Below are 18885 nucleotides of genomic sequence, written 5' to 3'. Positions count from 1 at the left end.
ATTCCAAATCAGGTCTTTATGACTCCAGGTTTAAGATTTTATCAACTTACTTATTCATTATATAGAGATTATAAAAACATTATTTTAAATTAGAATTACAGTTTTCTACTAAAGACATTCTTCCAATGCCTTGTCATGGTCTAAAAGTGACCTTAGTGACTACTTAAAGAGTTGGCTTAATATGGATAAATATCATAGGCATAAAATTGTCCTAAGGCTTCTGTACAGTAGGTATATATACAGGCATCCTAAGTGTGAAAACCAAATGCTATTTATTTTTTCTTAGATAAGAACAATCAGCAAGTCATGAATTCCATTTATGTTGCTGTTTCTCTTCCCAGAGGCAATTTCTTGTACAGTAAAGTGCTTTCTCCTTGATTACTTACATGTGGTTATTAAAGGGAAAATATATATTCTCACGGTCCCATTCTGCACTTACAAAAAGAATGGCTCAGTCAGCATTTTGACTTATGAAAGCCTTTGTTTAATCTTTAGGATAAGCAGAAACTCCATTGGAATTCCCGAGTTTTTCTAATGGTGCCTTCAGGTTTATCATATTAACCAGGGCTTCTTTATTGCTCCAGTATGTGATAAGGAATTGCTGTATTTAACATGGATAATTTATTTTATTAATATATACATTTAATTTATTTTTACACACGTTTGTCACAGTGTTTTCTTAATAAATTCTCAACTAATAAAGACAATAATTGATCATTTGCATAATAGCTTTTTTTCTAAAACAATGTTTGTAAATATTATAACTGACAGTATATTGTGAAGCAAAAAAAAATTAGCAAAAGGGAAATTTTAACTTGACTCCTGAATACTTTGTCTTGATTCTAGACACCAACATCTGTGTGACCTTAGTATATATGGTAAAGTGGATAGAAAAATTAAATACAGAATCAGAGAATGTGGGATTTTATTTACTCCTTCTGTAAGCTTAGGCAATACATTTTACTAATCTGGAGCTCAGTTCCCTCATCTGGAAATTGAGGGGTTTGAACTACTTGAATTTTTAAGAACTTTTGGTCTTAAATCTATAAATCTAAGTCACTTTACATCTTAGGTCCAGGTCCATGTTTTACTACTGATAAAATGAGGGAATCTAATTAGATAAATGTATCATAATTGCTTTTATGTGTGAATGGGTGTGTGTTTGCGTGTGTGGGGGTATGATTCAGTAAATCTTCAAACTCAATAAAATTTTCACAAAATGCTAAGTTATTCTCCCCAAGTCCTTTCCTACCTCCACCCTCTATCATACTTGGCCTTTCATATTACAGGCAGTGCAAAAAAAAATACATTATTTAGCTGCTATTAGAAAAGAAGACCAGCATTCTGTTATTGATTTTTCCCATTTTGATGAAAGAAATGCCAATAGTTTTATGTTTAATTCATCTCTCATCCCTTTTCTCCAACCTTCATTCACCTCACTGTTTTTTTTCTAGACTCTAAGATCTTTCTACTTAATAGTGTTTATATTTATTTTTTTTATTGATGTTGTTGCCTGGTTGGTTGATATATTTATTTCTGTATAATGATGATAAAGGGAGACCAGCAAACTTATACTTCTTGGAGGGCTGGGAAAATATTTTGAATTTTTCTTCTTTTTCTTTTAAACTTACTCTTTTATAGGTGGCAACCACCTAGCTCATCATTTCCTTGCTGAGATTCAGCCCTCTTTCAAGTTTATTCTATAAAATAGCTCTGTTCTGGGGGGAAAAAGCCCTGGGAGTCAGGCAGCCAAGATAGAGGGGGCAGAGGCCAGGAGAAAACAGCCTTTCTCTTTGAAGTGCTACAGCCTGAGAAACATTTGGTGGGCCAATTTCAAAGAAACTCTACAGTGACCCGGGGACTCCCCAAGCACCTGAGCAGCTTTCAACTTTTATTTGTCTAGGGGAGGGTCATAGGTGAGCTTTTCATATAAAAATAAAGCTTTGAAGCAGATACCTCTGAAGCTCTAATGTCTATATCAGCCTTAAAAAGACTGAAAGGAAGGAGGTAGGTGCGATAAGATTATTATGGACATAGCCACCAAAATGTTTGTAAGAATTCAGAAATATTGTACTCCAGGGTCAAGATGATTATAAAAAGTTGGAATGATGGAAGTTAGATAATTGTCTTTTGGGATCCTTCCTGTGAGAGTAGCTTAAAAAGTATTTTTTATATTTATTATATAGTAATGACTATATAGCAATATATGACTATATAGCAAATGACTATATGGAAAAAACAAAAGTTCCACATAGCCATGTTAGAAGGCTAGATAGGCAGTGAAGATGTCATCTGCTGTTTAGAGACCACCCTATCCCAAAACATGGGCAAGGAACTACATTTAATATACAATAGGTAAAGAATATTTTTGTGATCCATCAGGTGGAGCATGAGAATATGGACTTTATCCTATTACCCCAATTGTAGTTTATAGTGAGTCTTATCTCCAATTCAGTTATACCTACTCTTTATCCATTTCCCCCCTAACACTCTTCCGCATCAGTTCCTTGTAGTGGAATGGCAAGATTCCAACCAGCAGTACCACACTCAGCCCTCTCCCATCACTGCAACAGTGCATGGCACACAGAAGAAAAACAACTGCTTGATCACTTGGTTCGGTGGGGATATGATTGGGGATATGGATTCTAAGTGATCACCCTAATGCAAATGTTAATAATATGGAAATAGGTCTTGATCAATGACACATGTAAAACTCAGTGGAATTACTTGTTGGCTATGGGAGGGGAATGGGAGAAGGGGAGGGAAATAACATGAATCATGTAACCATGGTAAACATCCTAAATTAATTAATTAAATAAAGATTTTCAAATTAAAAAAAAAACAGTGTATGCCTAAGTGTTCTGTCCCACCCCTCACTTTTTTGTTTTCAGTACAATAGAGTGAGTCAGTCAAATAAAATAGAAGCATATGGATAAATTGTGATCTATTCTAGATCACATATCCTACCCTATTTCCCTTCTGCAAAACCATCTTTCTTCCAAAATTCTCTATTTGTACCCAGGATATTACCATCTCTCCCATCATAGAGGTTTACTATATGGATCTCATCCTCCTCTTATTCACTCTCCCTTATCTTCCAACTCCCAAACAAATCTTTTTGTTTGCCAAATCTTGTCTTTTCAAGCTCTACAACATTTTTCATATCCTACTCTTCACTCATATAGACATCACTTTAGTTCAGTTCTTCATCACTCAAATTGGCATTTTGTAATGGTCTCATAGTAATCTCCCTTTCTCAATGTAGTTCAAACTCCACACACCTACCAAGATGATTTTACTAAAATGAAGAATCGACCAAGTTTCTTGATAACTTCTTTCTGTGCCTCTATGCCTTGTAGTCTTCTAGCTTTGTCATCTTAATTACCAATGCAACATAACTATGTTATAGTTTTGGCGTTCACCTTACCACATGACTGTTAAAATTTATTGTCCTTTCCATCTGCCCTTCAGATGAATCTAAATGTTCACTTCTCCTATTACAAAGTTCCCTGTGAGCACAGAGAAACTATTTTGACTTTTAAAAAAATTTTCATCTCTGTCTTTAGAGTGGTATTTAGAAGAGTGGTATTGGAAAAAAAAGTGTTTTCATTTATTCACTTATTGAATAAATTGACAATGCTGTCAAAAATAAAGACGTTTTAAAAATGGTATTTCAAATAATATAAATTGAATATCAATCTAGCCACTTGGTCATGAAGCATATGAATATGTTATATTTATTTTAAAATTAATATATAAATATGGTATTTATTTGGTCTATGGATTCATGGCTTTAGTGACAGAAATCCTACTTGAGGAAGGGTGCATTTTAATTTAAATAAGTAACCTAGAATCACTAAAATATATTATGTTCAGTAAATACTATAATATAATACTAAATTATTTGTACTAATATTTTTTGAAAATTTCTTTGTTGATTCATGAATGTACTCATTATAAAGTTCAGATATAGAGTTTGGAAATCTCATCGAAAGTTTGTAGGTTTACAGAAGCTTAATTGAATCTTTAAAATATATATTTTTTCTTCATAGAATGAACTCACAACACTTGTAAGAGTTATGTTCTTTTCCCAGGTTTTTTCTGGGGATAATTTTTATAGGTTACTGAGGTAACTATAAGAAAGATACTTATGGACACATATTGGAGAATTCATGAACTCTGTCTGATAACTAAGGTATCACTTAGTACTGCCTACTTATTTAAGAGAACCAAGTAAAATTTGAGGAAAGATTGCAAAAAATTTGAAGTTGAAGTCTTCTTTGATCTGACCAGTCAGAAATGATTTTTCTTTCTTTTGCCTTGCCCTGAGTACCCTATAACTCTCATGCTCAAAGAATTTATGATGTGATATAGTTATTCAGCAGTTATATTTTATACTCATATCATATCATTCCTACTAGATTATTATTTAGATCAAAGATCATGCCATGTGTCAGAATATTATAATCTGTAAGGAAGAGATCATTGCTCTTAAATTCAGAAGCCTTGGGTTCAGATCTATTCTCCAATTTTTGTTACTTATGATGCTCTGGCAAATCACTCTCTGAATCTACATGTACTCTTCTTTCATATGTTTATATACCCATAGCTCTCTAGCTATACAGGACATTAGAATCCAACTAGTCCACTGCCCTCATTTTACAGATGAGGCAATTGAGACCTAGAAAAGTGGACAGTGTGGCCCAAGATAACACAAATAGTAAGCATCAGAGTAGGGATTTGAACTTGAACCTTCCAGTCTCAATCATGTGCTTTTCCACATTTTACCATGATGCCAGCTATTAAGAGGAGACAGTGATATTTATATTTATATGTGATTTTTTTCCACAAAATTGTTATAAGGATCAAATGAAATAATAGCTACAAATCTCTTAGTAGAGTGTATAGCACATAGTAGATGCTTAATAAATGCTCATTTTCTTCCCTTGTCAGCACATGAGGGCAGGGACAATATCTTAAGATTTATATTTTTCACAGAGTAAGCTCTGCACTTGTTAGATCCTTTGTAAATTTTTACTGAGTGCAATCAAATACTCATTAATGCTTAGCATAATATTTGACATGTGCTAAGCTTTTACCAAGTGCTTCTTAAGTGAATGAATGTACAATTACATGAAAAAGTGCATAGGTACCTGTAGAATTTACATGGATATGCAATTATATGAAAATTAGCAATTGTCTATTTTACAAACATTCGATCAGCAGATATTTATGGATCCTCTGTTATATACAAGGCACTTTGTTGGTAGTTTAAAGAAATATCCAATAAGTAGATTTAGAATATTCTGCAATGAAATAATTAATAATGTCCAGTGAAACATTCACAATAAACTGCTGGATTTAACATTTGAAGAGCCTATTTTATAACTGATATTAAATTTGATTTTGTAGGAGATCCATTTAACTTTATATTATTTTAATTCTTGCCTTTATAAGCAGCTAAAGTAATTATGGGCTATTATATAATCACTTTCAAACCACTTTCCTAAATGACTTCGGCAGCTTAAGTGTGCATTTGTATGCATCTCACAATAATTGCTTTCCATAATATCCATGCTAGGGCTAGATAATCAAACTCTCAAACTGGAAATCAGCTTATACATTTGCATCTACTGGTCAAAGGTAATTAGAAAATAATGTGGTTGCAGACTTAATCTGAAAACTGCACATTCACAGGTATTGGCTAGATTCCATAGTTTTGTGATGTGTATTAATGGGGGTTAAAACTCCTTATATTTCCTGGGGGAGCCTGAATCATTTGAAGTTTACAAAAAATCAAACCAAACCAAAAGGAAATTTAATGAGCAGCATATTTTATAAAGTACAGGTTGGGGATGTAGACACTAAATGACCACAACAATGCAACTATCAATAATATGTAAATAAGTCTTGACTGATCACACATGTTAAAACCAGTGGAAATGCACGTTGGATATGGGGACAGGGTTAAAAGGAGGGTGAAGGGGAAAGTAAAAACATGAATCATGTAAATAAAAAAAATAAAAGTCTATGGAAAAAATTTACAGCTGATATTTGTAAAATAACAGGTGTCCCTTTTATCTTCTTGCTAAACATTTCGACTAAAATAAACAAAAATTATCAAAGCAAAACCCTAGAGAGCCTCAGGTTTGCATATTAAACATGACTTTTTGGAATTAGGAAGACCTAGTTGTTACTCCTAACATTCTAGCCATGCAACCCTGAGCAAGTTATTTTCTCTGTTCATGTTCTGGACAACTTTCATACTAGCGTTGGTTGAAGAAGTAGTTTCCCTGTCTTGACAGATGAAGTTCCTTAAAATAATGAAATCACAGGACAATTCTCTACCCCCCCTAAAGCCCTTGGGTATTATGAAAAATAAAGCTTTGTTTTTGAATAAGATTGCCAATTTGTGGGCTTGGTAAATTGAAACCTTTTGCTTACACTGTTCAAGAATAAACTATTTGGCCTACCTGTTTATGCTCTTCCATGCTTCAGTCTCCCATTTTCCTCTCCTTTCTCATCAAGCTATTTCCACAAAATTTCTAATTACTCATTACCTGTTTCTCCTCTTGGCTTCTCCTTAGTAAAGCTTTTCTAAGAGACTATCTTTGTGGGAAAAAAGTCTTAGAAGATATAGTCCTCCCTTTCTTTATAGGTTTTATGCCAAGGTTGTAATTCTTACTTTAAAGATGAGACATGGGTTACCTGGACTTACACTGGGCTCACCTATGTCATAGAAGGAGACCTAAAGCAAAGGAGGGAGGATAAAGATAGATAGAGGTTTGAAATAGTCCTCATGTACTTATTTTAAAAGATACATTATATTGGAACATGGTAACACAACGAATATGAAACAGAGAAATAATCTTATTTTTGGCATTATCTATCTATCTATCTATCTATCTATCTATCTATCTATCTATCTATCTATTTACAAAGCACTTTTTTCACCACAACCATGTTGGATAGATTGTGCAAATTACAATTATGTTCTTCTTTTAGCTGAGACTCAAAAGATAATAAAAGCTATGGTCACATGGCTGATAAGTGGAGGAGCTGGAATAAGAAATCAGCAAATCCTCTCCTCTTTCAAGAAGTCCAGTACTATTTCTCCAACATGAATCAGTGTTTTCTTTTAGCCCATAAAAGCGTCTTCTGAAGAGGAGTTGTTTTCTTCTTTGCACACTGCCTAGCACAAAATCTGGCAGAGTAGCCACTAATAATTAACTGATTGATTGAAAAGTGACTGTGGAATATCTATCTCCCTAGCTCCTTTACAGGTGTCCTACTTTACCTCAATCCCTTTTAAATTCCATTTTAGGGGAGCTATTCCCCTATATTGTCATTGATTTGTCATTTGTTCCTGACATTTGAGGTGCAATTAGTTCTGCCCAACTTCTTGTTTTATCTAAATTTAAAGAGTGAGTTTTCAAGTCCCACATCCAAGAAATTGATATCACTGTTAAGTAGTACCAGATCCAAGAGTAACACGTGACAAGTACTTCTTGTTCTCTTACTTTGGCCTAAATTTTGGGGTATTACCATAAAATGATGTCCTTCTAATAAATGCATGACATCTTTCTAAAATAACCCATTGCAGTAATTAGCTCTAAGAAGCCAAGTTCTTTTCTAATCAGAGTATGACAATAAAATGTACCTTATTTTTAAAAGAGGAAGAGAGAATGGAAAGCACGTTTGTAGTTTGTGCCAGAAAACAGTGCTCTCTTCATTGGCTTGTCACTAATGGGCCCTGATCATGCTCTCTAATGTCATGGTAACTAACACTCTCCTTCTTATTGCCTAATGCACACAATCTGCTGTTGGCATCAGGCCCAGGGTTTATGCCAGTACAGAGCCTTCCTGAAAGTATTACCTGAAAGTCTTTACAGGAAGAATTCTAATGTCTCTGGGGTTGAAAATGCATTGAAAATGACACATAGAGTCATACATATGCCAAAATTTTATTAAGTTACCTACTATGTGCAATGTACTGGGAAATGAAAGGAAATGCTCTGAAATTCTCCTAATTATATTTGAACAGCATGGCCATATCCATGAAGAGTGAATTCAACCAACCCTCTAGATACTGCTTCATCAATCCCATTTTTATGGCCAAGGGAAATAAAGAAGAAAGAATGGTTTGGATTAGAATACTGAGAGAAATTAGAGACCAGATGTGCCCCTAAAAAAACTACAGCAAATCTATGCATTTTTAAAATTTAGTCATGTTTGCAACTTGGACATTGTTTGCAACAATGAATAATCATATCTTAAAATAAATAGCCATAGGATTTTGGAATAATGCTTAATACACACACACACATACACACCATATGTGCTTGAAACAAGGTACCCTATAGCCAACTTGTGTTCAGACATCAGAATTCTCTAATCTCTCATTTTTTGCTTAATCTGTAAGAGGAGGATCCATTTGACCCTTGAGGAAAATGGAGAGATGATCATATAAAGAGAAACATTTTCCCTCAGAAAGTTTACTCCACCCAAGCTATTTCTTGTTACATAGTGGATACTCATCCTCCCCTGGAATCTTTCTCTCTAAGGTCCAAGCCAGCTATGCTTTCCTCCCTTCCACCTCAACCTTTTTTAGCCCCCTTTTTATGTGGTGACTTGGCCCATTAAAGTACCAACTTCTTGAAAGAAGGGAATTTTTCCTGCTTGTTCTAATATTGTTTAACACATTTCCTGGCACATTATTAGGGTTTAATAAGTGATTTGACTATCCTAAATGTTGTAATAAGTATAAATAGCTTTGATTCCCTGTTTCATTGATTAAATAGAATACCAGATTATGAAGGGAGACAACAAATCAAGAAACATTCATTAAATACATCCTGTATTTCAGGCAGTGTATTAAGTGTTGGAGACACAAATAGAAAGACAAATCTTAAAAGAGCATCCAGTCCAGAAGTATTGTATATGCTGCATGTAGGTCTCAGGTTACTCATAGCACTTCTAAGTGAGGTCCAAACCAAATTACAATATAATGAGTTGATACATAATATCATAAAACAGATAATATTATATTTTCGAAACTAAGTCAATATGAAGCCCATAGAGGTACTTATATATGGCATAGCATCTCTGGTTCTTTTTTTTTCATTTTATACCATTGATTAATCTATCCTCCTTTGCTTACAAATGAGTAAACTAATGGCCATTGAAGGGAAGTGATTTAATCAAGAAAAAACTTCCTATTAGTTAGTGAATCCAAAAGTAAAATGGACACCTCAGATTGTTGTAGATGCTGCATGATTACTTATTGAGTATGGTATAGAAATCACTTTGAGGGATAGGTTGTACTAGGCAGCCACTGAGATTCCTATAGATTCTGAAGTTCTTTGTTTAGTGATAGAACCTGGATTAATACTCAGGTCTCCTGGCTTCTAGTTTAAAACTCTCACTACTGTACTTTGCATCTTGTTTTAGGATTATGGCTCATAGAATCATATGGTCATTATTTCAGTGCTGAAAGAAAACTTTGAGGTGTCTTGGTCAATGTCAAACATGTAATCAAGAGAACCTAGATTCCAGTCCAGGTTCTCTGGTTGCAAAGACTCTTGCTATTGCATCAACTTCTGATTATCAATTCTGAAACTGTGGATTAGCTTGTTCTTTTATTTATTTGAGCTAAAAACATATAAACTAAGCCATATGTCCACGGAATGTCTAGGAGACCCAGAAAGATATGAAATTTGCTTAAAAGTACTGAGCTATTATGAAGTCCAAGATTAGGGAAATACCAAGAAAATAAGAGTCAGGCTGATTTGTAGTTGGGATGCCAGAACCCCCAGTCTGTAGGTAATAACATACTTACCACCCCAGCGCTCATCACACACTGTAAACAGAGTGGTTTTATTGGCTAAATCCGGGAGCACATTGCTGCATTCCATGACAATCGCCTGAGGAATCATTATGATGCACGATACAATCCAGATAATTACAATGCTGTTCCTTGCCCGCTTGGCAGTGCTCTTAAACATCAAAGGGTGACAAATGGCATACCATCGATCCAAGGCTATGCAGCTCAATGTTAGCACAGACACAGAGACTGAAACAGTCTAATAGAAGACAAGAAAAAAATGTATTAAAGAATCATCTTTAAAATTTTGAAAATGCTTTAAGTTTTTGATCCAGTGAGACAGCAATTCGCTATTGATAACCAGGATGTTAAGGAAGGTAAATATAAATTCCACCAAGAAATCTCTCCCCAAATCATTGTGGGAATGAGGGACGTTAAATATTAACCTCAGAGTTGGGAGAAGGAAAGGCAAAGGGGAAACGTTTGTAAAGGTAATTCATGTTTTATGTATAGCAAAAACAACCCTTAAAATTACAAACATGTCACTTTGTTTTGGTTTTTTTTGAAGATGGATGTTTTTATTTCCTTTGTGTCACCTTTGGAAAGCATGCCATCATTATTTTGTCTTGCTGACTTCTTCAGTGACAGAGAAAATCATAGCCTCATAAAAAATAATCTGCTTAGAGCTACCCAGAATCGTAGCACTGTCTTTCACTTGTTTTACAGAGACAAATATGACATTCATCTTATTCCATTCAATAATCAAGTAGCAATTCAATTTCTATTCCAATTTCACTTAGTCCTTTTGAATAGACTGTACCAAAGTCAGTAGTTGGTTTTTATTAAGAAAGCTCATTATGTGGATATTAATTCAAAATGACTCTTTATTTCAATAGTAACTTTTCTCTAAAAAAATATAGTTGTCTGTGCTTGATCTCACTCAAGACTCCTATCTGCACTGTTATGGGGTTCATCTGAGCACCAGAATTCTAAAATATGAAAAGCTTTGTCTGGTTATGAATGATTCACAGACCTACTACAGCCCTGTAGTTCTGTAGCCTGCCAAATACTTAACTCACTGTCACCTTTCCCTTTCATTCACAAGGCTTCCAAGGCATTCTATTCAAGAAGTTTTCTACAACCCATTGTCATCTCTGGAAGTTCAAATCAGGTCTGTTTTCATTACTGGTCCACAGGACTCAAGGGATGGTAAATTGGTTCTCTATATAATTACTGCGAGGTTCTGATCAATGCCAGAGAAGTTTTGCTTTGATACTGGCTTTTAATATTTTCATGGGACTACTAAAGCTGCAGTTACTTAGTAGTTCATTATGGTTTGTTATTCATAAGCCCTGAGAATTGGGCATGATTAGTAGAAAAAGTCTAAATGTCACTATGAATATATGGGCATTTTATTATTATTCACCTAAAAATAAATGTCAGTGGTCTCCTCTGGCACTGAGGTAACAATTGTGACAAAGGCAATGCAATCCAACAAGATGATAATAGTAGTAATAATAATTATTAATAATAACAATAACCAGCATTCACATAGCAATTTAAGGTTTACAAAACATTTTTATAAATATTAGTTCATTTAAACCTCACAATAACCCTGAGAGATAGGTCCTATTATTGACCCCTTTTTAATAGAAGAGGAAACTTGCCCAGGATCCTCACATCTCAAAAATATTAGATGCTAAATTTTAATTCAGGTCTTTGGTCTATGGGTACAATGCTCTATTCCCTGAGTCTCTTAGCTATTTCTATTAAGTGTCTCCGAAGTAGAAGGCTTGGTGCTAGGTGCTAACTGATGGAGAGACAAACATAAAACCAAAAAAAAAAACCAGTCTCTGTCTTTCAAGAACTTATAGCTATAGGGGATATATATATGTATATATACATATATATATAATGTAAGTATTACATATAAGAGAACATTGATTATTATTGAATAATAAGGAATCCAGTATTAGCAAGCTAGGCTGCCGTTCTTATCCATTTTTATTTATCTTGGACCCTTTAAGCAATCTGGTGAAGTCCATGAAGCCCTTCTCTGGATAATTTTCAGTGCATAAGAAAGTAAATGGTATTACAAAAGAAAACAATTATATTATCAATATAATTATCAAAACGATGACAAAAATGTTCATTGTCCCCAGGTTAAGAACCCTTGAATTAAGGGTATCAGGAGATCCTTCTCATTAGGAAGTGTAACACAAATTGAACCATGACTGTGGCTGGGGAACAAAAGAGGCAGAAGTCAGAAGGAAGCAAGGGCAAGGAGTTTGAAACAATGGAGTGTCAAGTTTCAGAATAAATGGACATTTGTTTGGAAAATCAAATGGAGGTGGGGAGTAATATGTGATATGGCTGGGAAAGTAAGCTAGAGTCATAATGGACTTTGATTGCCAAGATGAGGAATTTGTGTTTTTTCTTTGAATCAGTAGAGAGCCACTGAAGATTCCTAAGCAGGAGAGGGAGGGAAATGATTATGCTTGTGCTTTAGGCAGATAATTTTTGTCAGTTATGTGGCAAGAAATTAGAAAAAGACTGGAATTTGAAAATAAAAACAGGAGTCTGCTACAAATAGACCAGGCAAAACATTATGAAGGCTAGAACTAGAATGATAATCATTATGAATGAACAGAAGAAGAGAAGTAGACAGATGGGAGATACATTAAGAAAGAAACAAAAAAGCTTCTTAGAGATCTGGTAAAAGATGGCAAATTATCAGATTTGAAGAATGAGGGAAAGGGAAAAATTGAGAATAACTCTAAGGTTTTGAGCCTGGATGATTATCAGTGAAAAGGCTGAGGATATAGTAAACTCTAAATTATATAAATTGAAAGGGAGATGAAAGTGTTCTGATTAATCAAATATTTTGGGTTAATAAAGAACCTATGTGTGTATGTACACACATATGCATATGTGTATATATATGTACATATATGATATCCATAAACTAACAACTTTCAAAGAAGTTTAATTCAGAAGAATTCCAATCAAATGCAATTCTTTTTTCTTTGATGATTCATAAAGCTGGGACATATTTAAATTAAAGCTTTTGCTTTGGCATGTCATATCCATTGGAGGTTATTCAGTGTAAAAATAAAGCTATAGTTTCTACTGATCTTTATATTTTGTTATGGTGACAGAAAAATTGATATGGTGAGTTTTTTTAATGTTCTCTTATGGCTCTAATTTTGTGACATTCTCCAAATTACTTTCCCCTCCTTTCAACTTTGAAAAAGCAACAAAAAACCTTACCTAACTCCCTGCCTGAAAAGGATAACAAGGCTATCAAATCTTATTTTTATATATAGATCTATATTCATGAGAAAATATACTACTGACCTTTAGAACAGTGACTTTTGTTATAATTATGATTCATTTTAAGCAACTATAGGCATAAATACTATTGATTTATTATATAAGTGCATAGGGAAGGTAAATTGAAGAGCATTGTCAATATGGCAGAGAAAATTTTAATCAAAAAATGGTAAAGCAGAGTATTATCTGATGATTTGGTTGTTTTTACTTTAAGCTTTCCATATGCTGGGTATTCTAAAAGCAGGACAATCCTGGGCAATGCATACACTTGATAATTTATTACAAATCAAAAGTAAATATTTGTTGAATGCCATATTTGTCATTTATTTTAATAAAAGCCAACCCAACTAATTTTTTTAGCATTGAGAATTGTACAAAGTTAGACCTTTTAAGAATGAAATTAAGTAGAATTATTCTTAAATTGATTTTTTGGACACTCACACAGAAGAAATTAAGCCATCAGACCCTGGAATAGCCATCACCATTGTTTACTGTGAATGGTTCCCAAAGATGCATAGCAAGATGTCCTTGATAATCAAGTCAGCAAGCATTTATAAAGCATTTGCTATTTGCCAGGTACTAGGCTTGATCATGTTCTTACTTTTGTCAATCTAGAGAAGGGCAGCCTGGAGAAATACCCTTGTAGCCTCCTTAGAGATTTTCTAAGATTCTGCTCTGACACAATCGAGAATTTTGTGATTGTCATCACAGCTACACTTTTACACAAATGTGGGAAAACCTCCCTTTTAAGGATTCTTAAGGAGTCTCAGTCCCACGCTTGACTCTTTGTAGGGCCATAGTCACTGAACCTGCCCTGAACTATCAGTGTCTCATCATAGTCCATGTGGATGGTACAAAAAGAGACTTATCTACTATGGGAGCCCAGGCTCAATATTGTTTCCAAATGGTTTGTTTACTGATGACAAATGGTTATTGTACCTTATTTATTTCTTCTGCTATAATAGACTCTTGTTTATTAAGATGTCTAAGGAATCTCTATCTGACTACTTTTTAGTTGTGGTGATATTACAGGGAAGAAGATTTTGACCCAATATTTAAGACTCCATAACAATTAGAGCTATCAGAAAGGATTTTCTAAGAGAACTGGAAAGGGTTTTAAGAAATGTCATGTAGGGAAAAAAAAACCTATATCAGAGTGAAAGGTTTTGGGTTCTTAAATCTTCTTCTAACACTTTTAAATGTATAGAGAGTGAGACTGAGCCAGGAATTCTGGGCCATATAGAAGTATCCTCCTCCAAGATTGATGAAAAATATTTTGAACATGGAGAAAATATTTTGAACAGTACTATCAAAGGCCGAATAGGTACCAGCCCTACACATCTCATTCTTTTCATTTCAGCCAGATGGTATAGTTACTCACTCTTAGCCGTTAGGTGATAAAAGTGAATTAATTGGCTGAGTCCTGATTGAGAAAGATAGACTGGCTCTGGATAGATAGATGACATAGGTAGATGTCTCTATGGAGATTTTTGCTCCTCTGGTTAAAGGACTTGTCACTACTCTTCTTTTTTTCCTGTCTGAAAAAGTACAATAGGTGTCTAATATTCACAGCGATGTATTGAGTGTACATATTCTTTGGGCTAAGTACTAAACTACAAGGTGCCTTAAAGCTGTACTTTGAAGCCTAAAATTCTGGAAATCCTAAATGTCCCGAGAATTTCCTAAACTAAAAACATGGATTATGATTGCAACAAATGCAGAGATTGTGTTGAGAACAGATGTTAAGTGAGTCCAGTGTAAGTGAGCCCTGGAGATGTCAACCAATCAATGAGTTGCCTCCAGATCGATTATCTAGCACAAAGATTCTTAGTCAATAAGAAAGTATTTCATAATCTCTTCTTTTACCCCAGAACTTTCTGGACTTCTCTCAAGATCATAGCAAAAGACAAAACAAAACAAAACAACTTCTCCCTCTAGAAAAGCTTTTAATTCATAATCTTTCTGAGGAGATATGGATCTGCCATCATATCCTATCTTCTTAAAGGTCCCCAATGCTAGAAACTAGAAATACCTTCATATCCTCACTAGACATTACTATTACTATTGTGCCATGAGAAATGCAGAAGATTACTTATCATTTCCTGAGAGATGTGGGAAGGTTCATATACCAAGAAAATGAAAAGGAGCTTAATGTACTGGACATGACACTAGTCTTGGAGTCAGGGAGGAACCTGGTTTAAAATCCTCATTTAGAAACTTAAAACTGTGAACCAGAACAACACAGAACCTTTCTGAGCCTCAGTTTCCTTATTTTTTAAATAGAAGGCTGAGTGAACTCAATGTCTCCTATGTTCCCATCTGGCTCAAAATTTACTGGGTCCCTCTAGAGTCATAAAATAATGTTTACCATGAGGCAAATTTTTTAGTTGGAATTCTTCAAAGAATTTCTGTTCCTTAGTCTTTGATCTGGAATTTTCTTTTAAGAAGTGCTGCAATGAATTCTAACCTTTTAATCTAACTTAACCTAATTTAACTTTCCAAAATCTTCAGTTTCTATTACTTTACCTTCTTCACATAAATAGCTTCGTAAAGTTTAATATATCCATGGTCTGTGGTCTGCACTACTTACCACTACTGGCTATAAATCTAGGCAGGAGGGGTCACATTCTGGATACTTTTGACCTTGCAAATCATCTTTCTTTCTTTTTTTTCCGTTTAGAACAGCTATCTGTAGCTACTGCATAGCTAAGGGATTCTTGGTGACATTTTAATTTCAAAAGGTCATGTAGGCTATTTTCCACCAAAGGTCTATGCCAGAACTCCCTTTGTTCATCTCATGTGCTAAGTTTGAAGTCCTTGAAAATTTACAATTACCAAAAGAGCAAACCCAGGTGGGAGATAGGGGAAATGTTTATAATAGTACATGTAGATAATTGGCTGAACATATGAAGGTAACTATGAACATTGTTTCTTTCTCACTAGAAATCTATAGAGACCCTAAGGATCAGTCAGTGACTATGAACAAAGAGGTTTTTATGGCCTTCTATACTTATTTTCTCTTTAGACTGGTGTAATTAACAATTGACAAATTAGGAAAATGTCTTTATCATAATAAATTATGCCACTTGATTGCAAGGCAGCAAAAATAGAGGATACGATATTAGGCATAAAGTTCTGAGATACCTGAAATCAAATCCCACCTTTGCTAGCTGTGTGACCATGAACAACTCATATTTTTGAGCTGGGGTATGGTGATGATTGTTAAATTTTCAGGGTGTTCATTTACAACTCAGGAATCAACACATACTATAAATTATGGCTTGATTTATTGTTTTGTTGGTTTAGACTTAAGAAAGTGGTGGAGAAAATGTTAATAATCTACATGAATTTTTAAAAGTGTGTCCTCCCTAAAGAGCTAGCTGTTACCAGCATATCCTTACCATGGGTCCTTTAAGTATAAAATGAGAATGATAATATTCCCTTTACCCCCTATTTCAGGGTTTTGTCGAGGTTCAAATGACATAATATACATAAAGAACTATTAAATGCTAATTATTGTAATAATTATTAATGATCAAATAACAACGCTGTCTCACTTCCTTGGAATGCCCCAACTCCTCACCACCTTCTTGCTTTCTTTGACTTTGTTTCAGATAAAATCCCATCTTCTAAACGAAGTCTTTTCCAACTCCTCATAATACTAGTGCCTTCCCTTTGTTGATTATTTCCTATTTGTCTTGCATTTAGTTTGTACATATTTGCCTGTAGTCTACTCCATTACACTGTGAGGCACTCAGGGTACCAGGTGGCGTCAAACTCAAAATGAAATGGGATGGGCACTAAATCATATAACAGGATTCCTTTTAGTTTAATATTGACTCAGACACCCACATTTTAATAGTATATTTACCAATTTGAATTTCGTTCAGGAATGTTGGCAGTAGGGGCGATGTGTTTGATGTCGCTAAACTTAGTCCATCTATTATGGAAATTTAAAAAACCTACAAAAACTGGTGTTCAAACAAACAACAGAAATCATCCATACCTGTAAGTAAGGGATCACTTTGCAGAGAGATTGTCCAAAGAACCAAGTCTCTGTAATATCCACCACTAAAGTTGCTGGAAGGCAAGTAATGGTCACGAGGACATCAGCCAGGGAAAGGTTCACGATGAAGTAGTTGGTGACAGTCCTCATGTGATGGTTCTTCCACACTGCAACACAAACTAATTTTGAAAGAGAAATAAGCAAGGACTAGGGAAGAAATGATGTAGCCCCATGAGGAAGCCTTGCTAAGTTACTATCTAGATAGTAACTCCACTGATAGAAATATATGCTGATGGAAAAGTAAAGATGATTGAAGTAGACATTCTCTACCAGTAGAAGTTTAAAATGAATGTGTTTCACTAATAAGGAGTTTCTGAGAGAACAAGACAACCAAGATGTATTTTGAAGAACCTGTGAACTCCAGTTCTCAGTGACTCCATCTCTTAATAGTAGGGAACATAAAATTGATTCATACCTGAATTCCAAAACTTACAGCTTGGGATATAATTTATTCACTCAGAGGATTGAAAGAAATGTAAATGAACAGAACTGGAATTCCAGAAAACCCTAACCTTTTCTTTTCTCTACTACTCTGGTAATTTTGGCACTATGACCTAGCTGGATTTTGTTAAATAAGGTTTTTTGTACATTTGCATTTAGACTTCCCTCACTCACAACCTTTGGAAGTTGTCCAAGTTTTTTCTTGAAGTATAGACTGTCCTACTGTTTCCTCATTCTTCTAGGTATTTGTTTATCAAAAAAATACATAATCATTGGCATTAGATTAAAAATTCTCTAATAATTTTGATTATTTAATGAGAGGCAGATTGAGAAAATGATAGAGTGGAGGACCCTGGACTCAAGCAGAAAGGCTTTGATTTAAATTTTGTCCCAGATGCTAACTAATTAGTATTGGACCAGAGGAAGGGAGAGAGCATTATCATGATGTGTGTCTGTGCCATGGTGCCAGGATACTGCTCCTTATATCAGTACAAGTGTGAGTCTGGACAAACAAGGGCCTTAAAACCAACTTTGTTGTTGTTCAGTCACTTTTCAGTTGTGCCCAATGACCTCACTTGGGATTTTCTTGGTAAAGACAATGGAGTAGCTTTTCATTTTCTTCTCCAGTTCATTTTACAGATGAGAAAACTGATACAAACAGGGTTAAGGGACTTGCCCAGGGTCACAAAGCTAGTAAGGGTCTGAGGTCAGATTTGAAGAAAGGAAGATGAATTCAGGATTCCAGGCATGGTCCTTTATGTATTGTGCCACCTAGCTGCCTCTAAAACCAAATATCTAGGCACATTAACCTTCTGTTTCTCTCTTCTCAATCTTAATTTCCTTTCTGTAAGATTTGTCTGCTCTGTAAGAACAATAACAATGGCATTTTCCTCCTAATGTGAAAATCAAAAGAGAGGGTATATGTGAAGTGCCTTGAAAACCTTGGAGGGCCATATAAGCATGAGTTGCTATTATTATTTATTTATTTATTTATTTATTTATTTGTTTGTTTGTTTGTTTATTTGTTTATTTATTTATTTTTTATAAACCCTTGTACTTTCGGTGTATTGTCTCATAGGTGGAAGAGTGGTAAGGGTGGGCAATGGGGGTCAAGTGACCTGCCCAGGGTCACACAGCTGGGAAGTGGCTGAGGCCGGGTTTGAACCTAGGACCTCCTGTCTCTAGGCCTGACTCTCACTCCACTGAGCTACCCAGCTGCCCC

General features: G+C 34.7%; 1 protein-coding gene across 1 annotated transcript in view; it reads right to left on the bottom strand.

Annotated features, from left to right (window-relative positions):
* Positions 1-18885, bottom strand: part of HCRTR2 (hypocretin receptor 2) — a 146506-nt gene that overhangs the window by 26393 nt on the left and 101228 nt on the right. Inside the window, exons 2-3 of the mRNA XM_044673533.1 lie at positions 17163-17341; positions 9839-10082 (exon numbers count right to left, since the gene is read on the bottom strand). Coding sequence (XP_044529468.1) covers positions 9839-10082; positions 17163-17341 — 423 coding nt within the window. The remainder of the gene's footprint in view (positions 1-9838; positions 10083-17162; positions 17342-18885) is intronic.

This window comes from Gracilinanus agilis, chromosome 4, assembly GCF_016433145.1.
Source record: "Gracilinanus agilis isolate LMUSP501 chromosome 4, AgileGrace, whole genome shotgun sequence".
In the NCBI taxonomy this organism is placed as follows: Eukaryota; Metazoa; Chordata; class Mammalia; order Didelphimorphia; family Didelphidae; genus Gracilinanus; species Gracilinanus agilis.
Note: the sequence above shows the minus strand (reverse complement) of the source record. Positions and strands in the feature narration are given on the sequence as shown.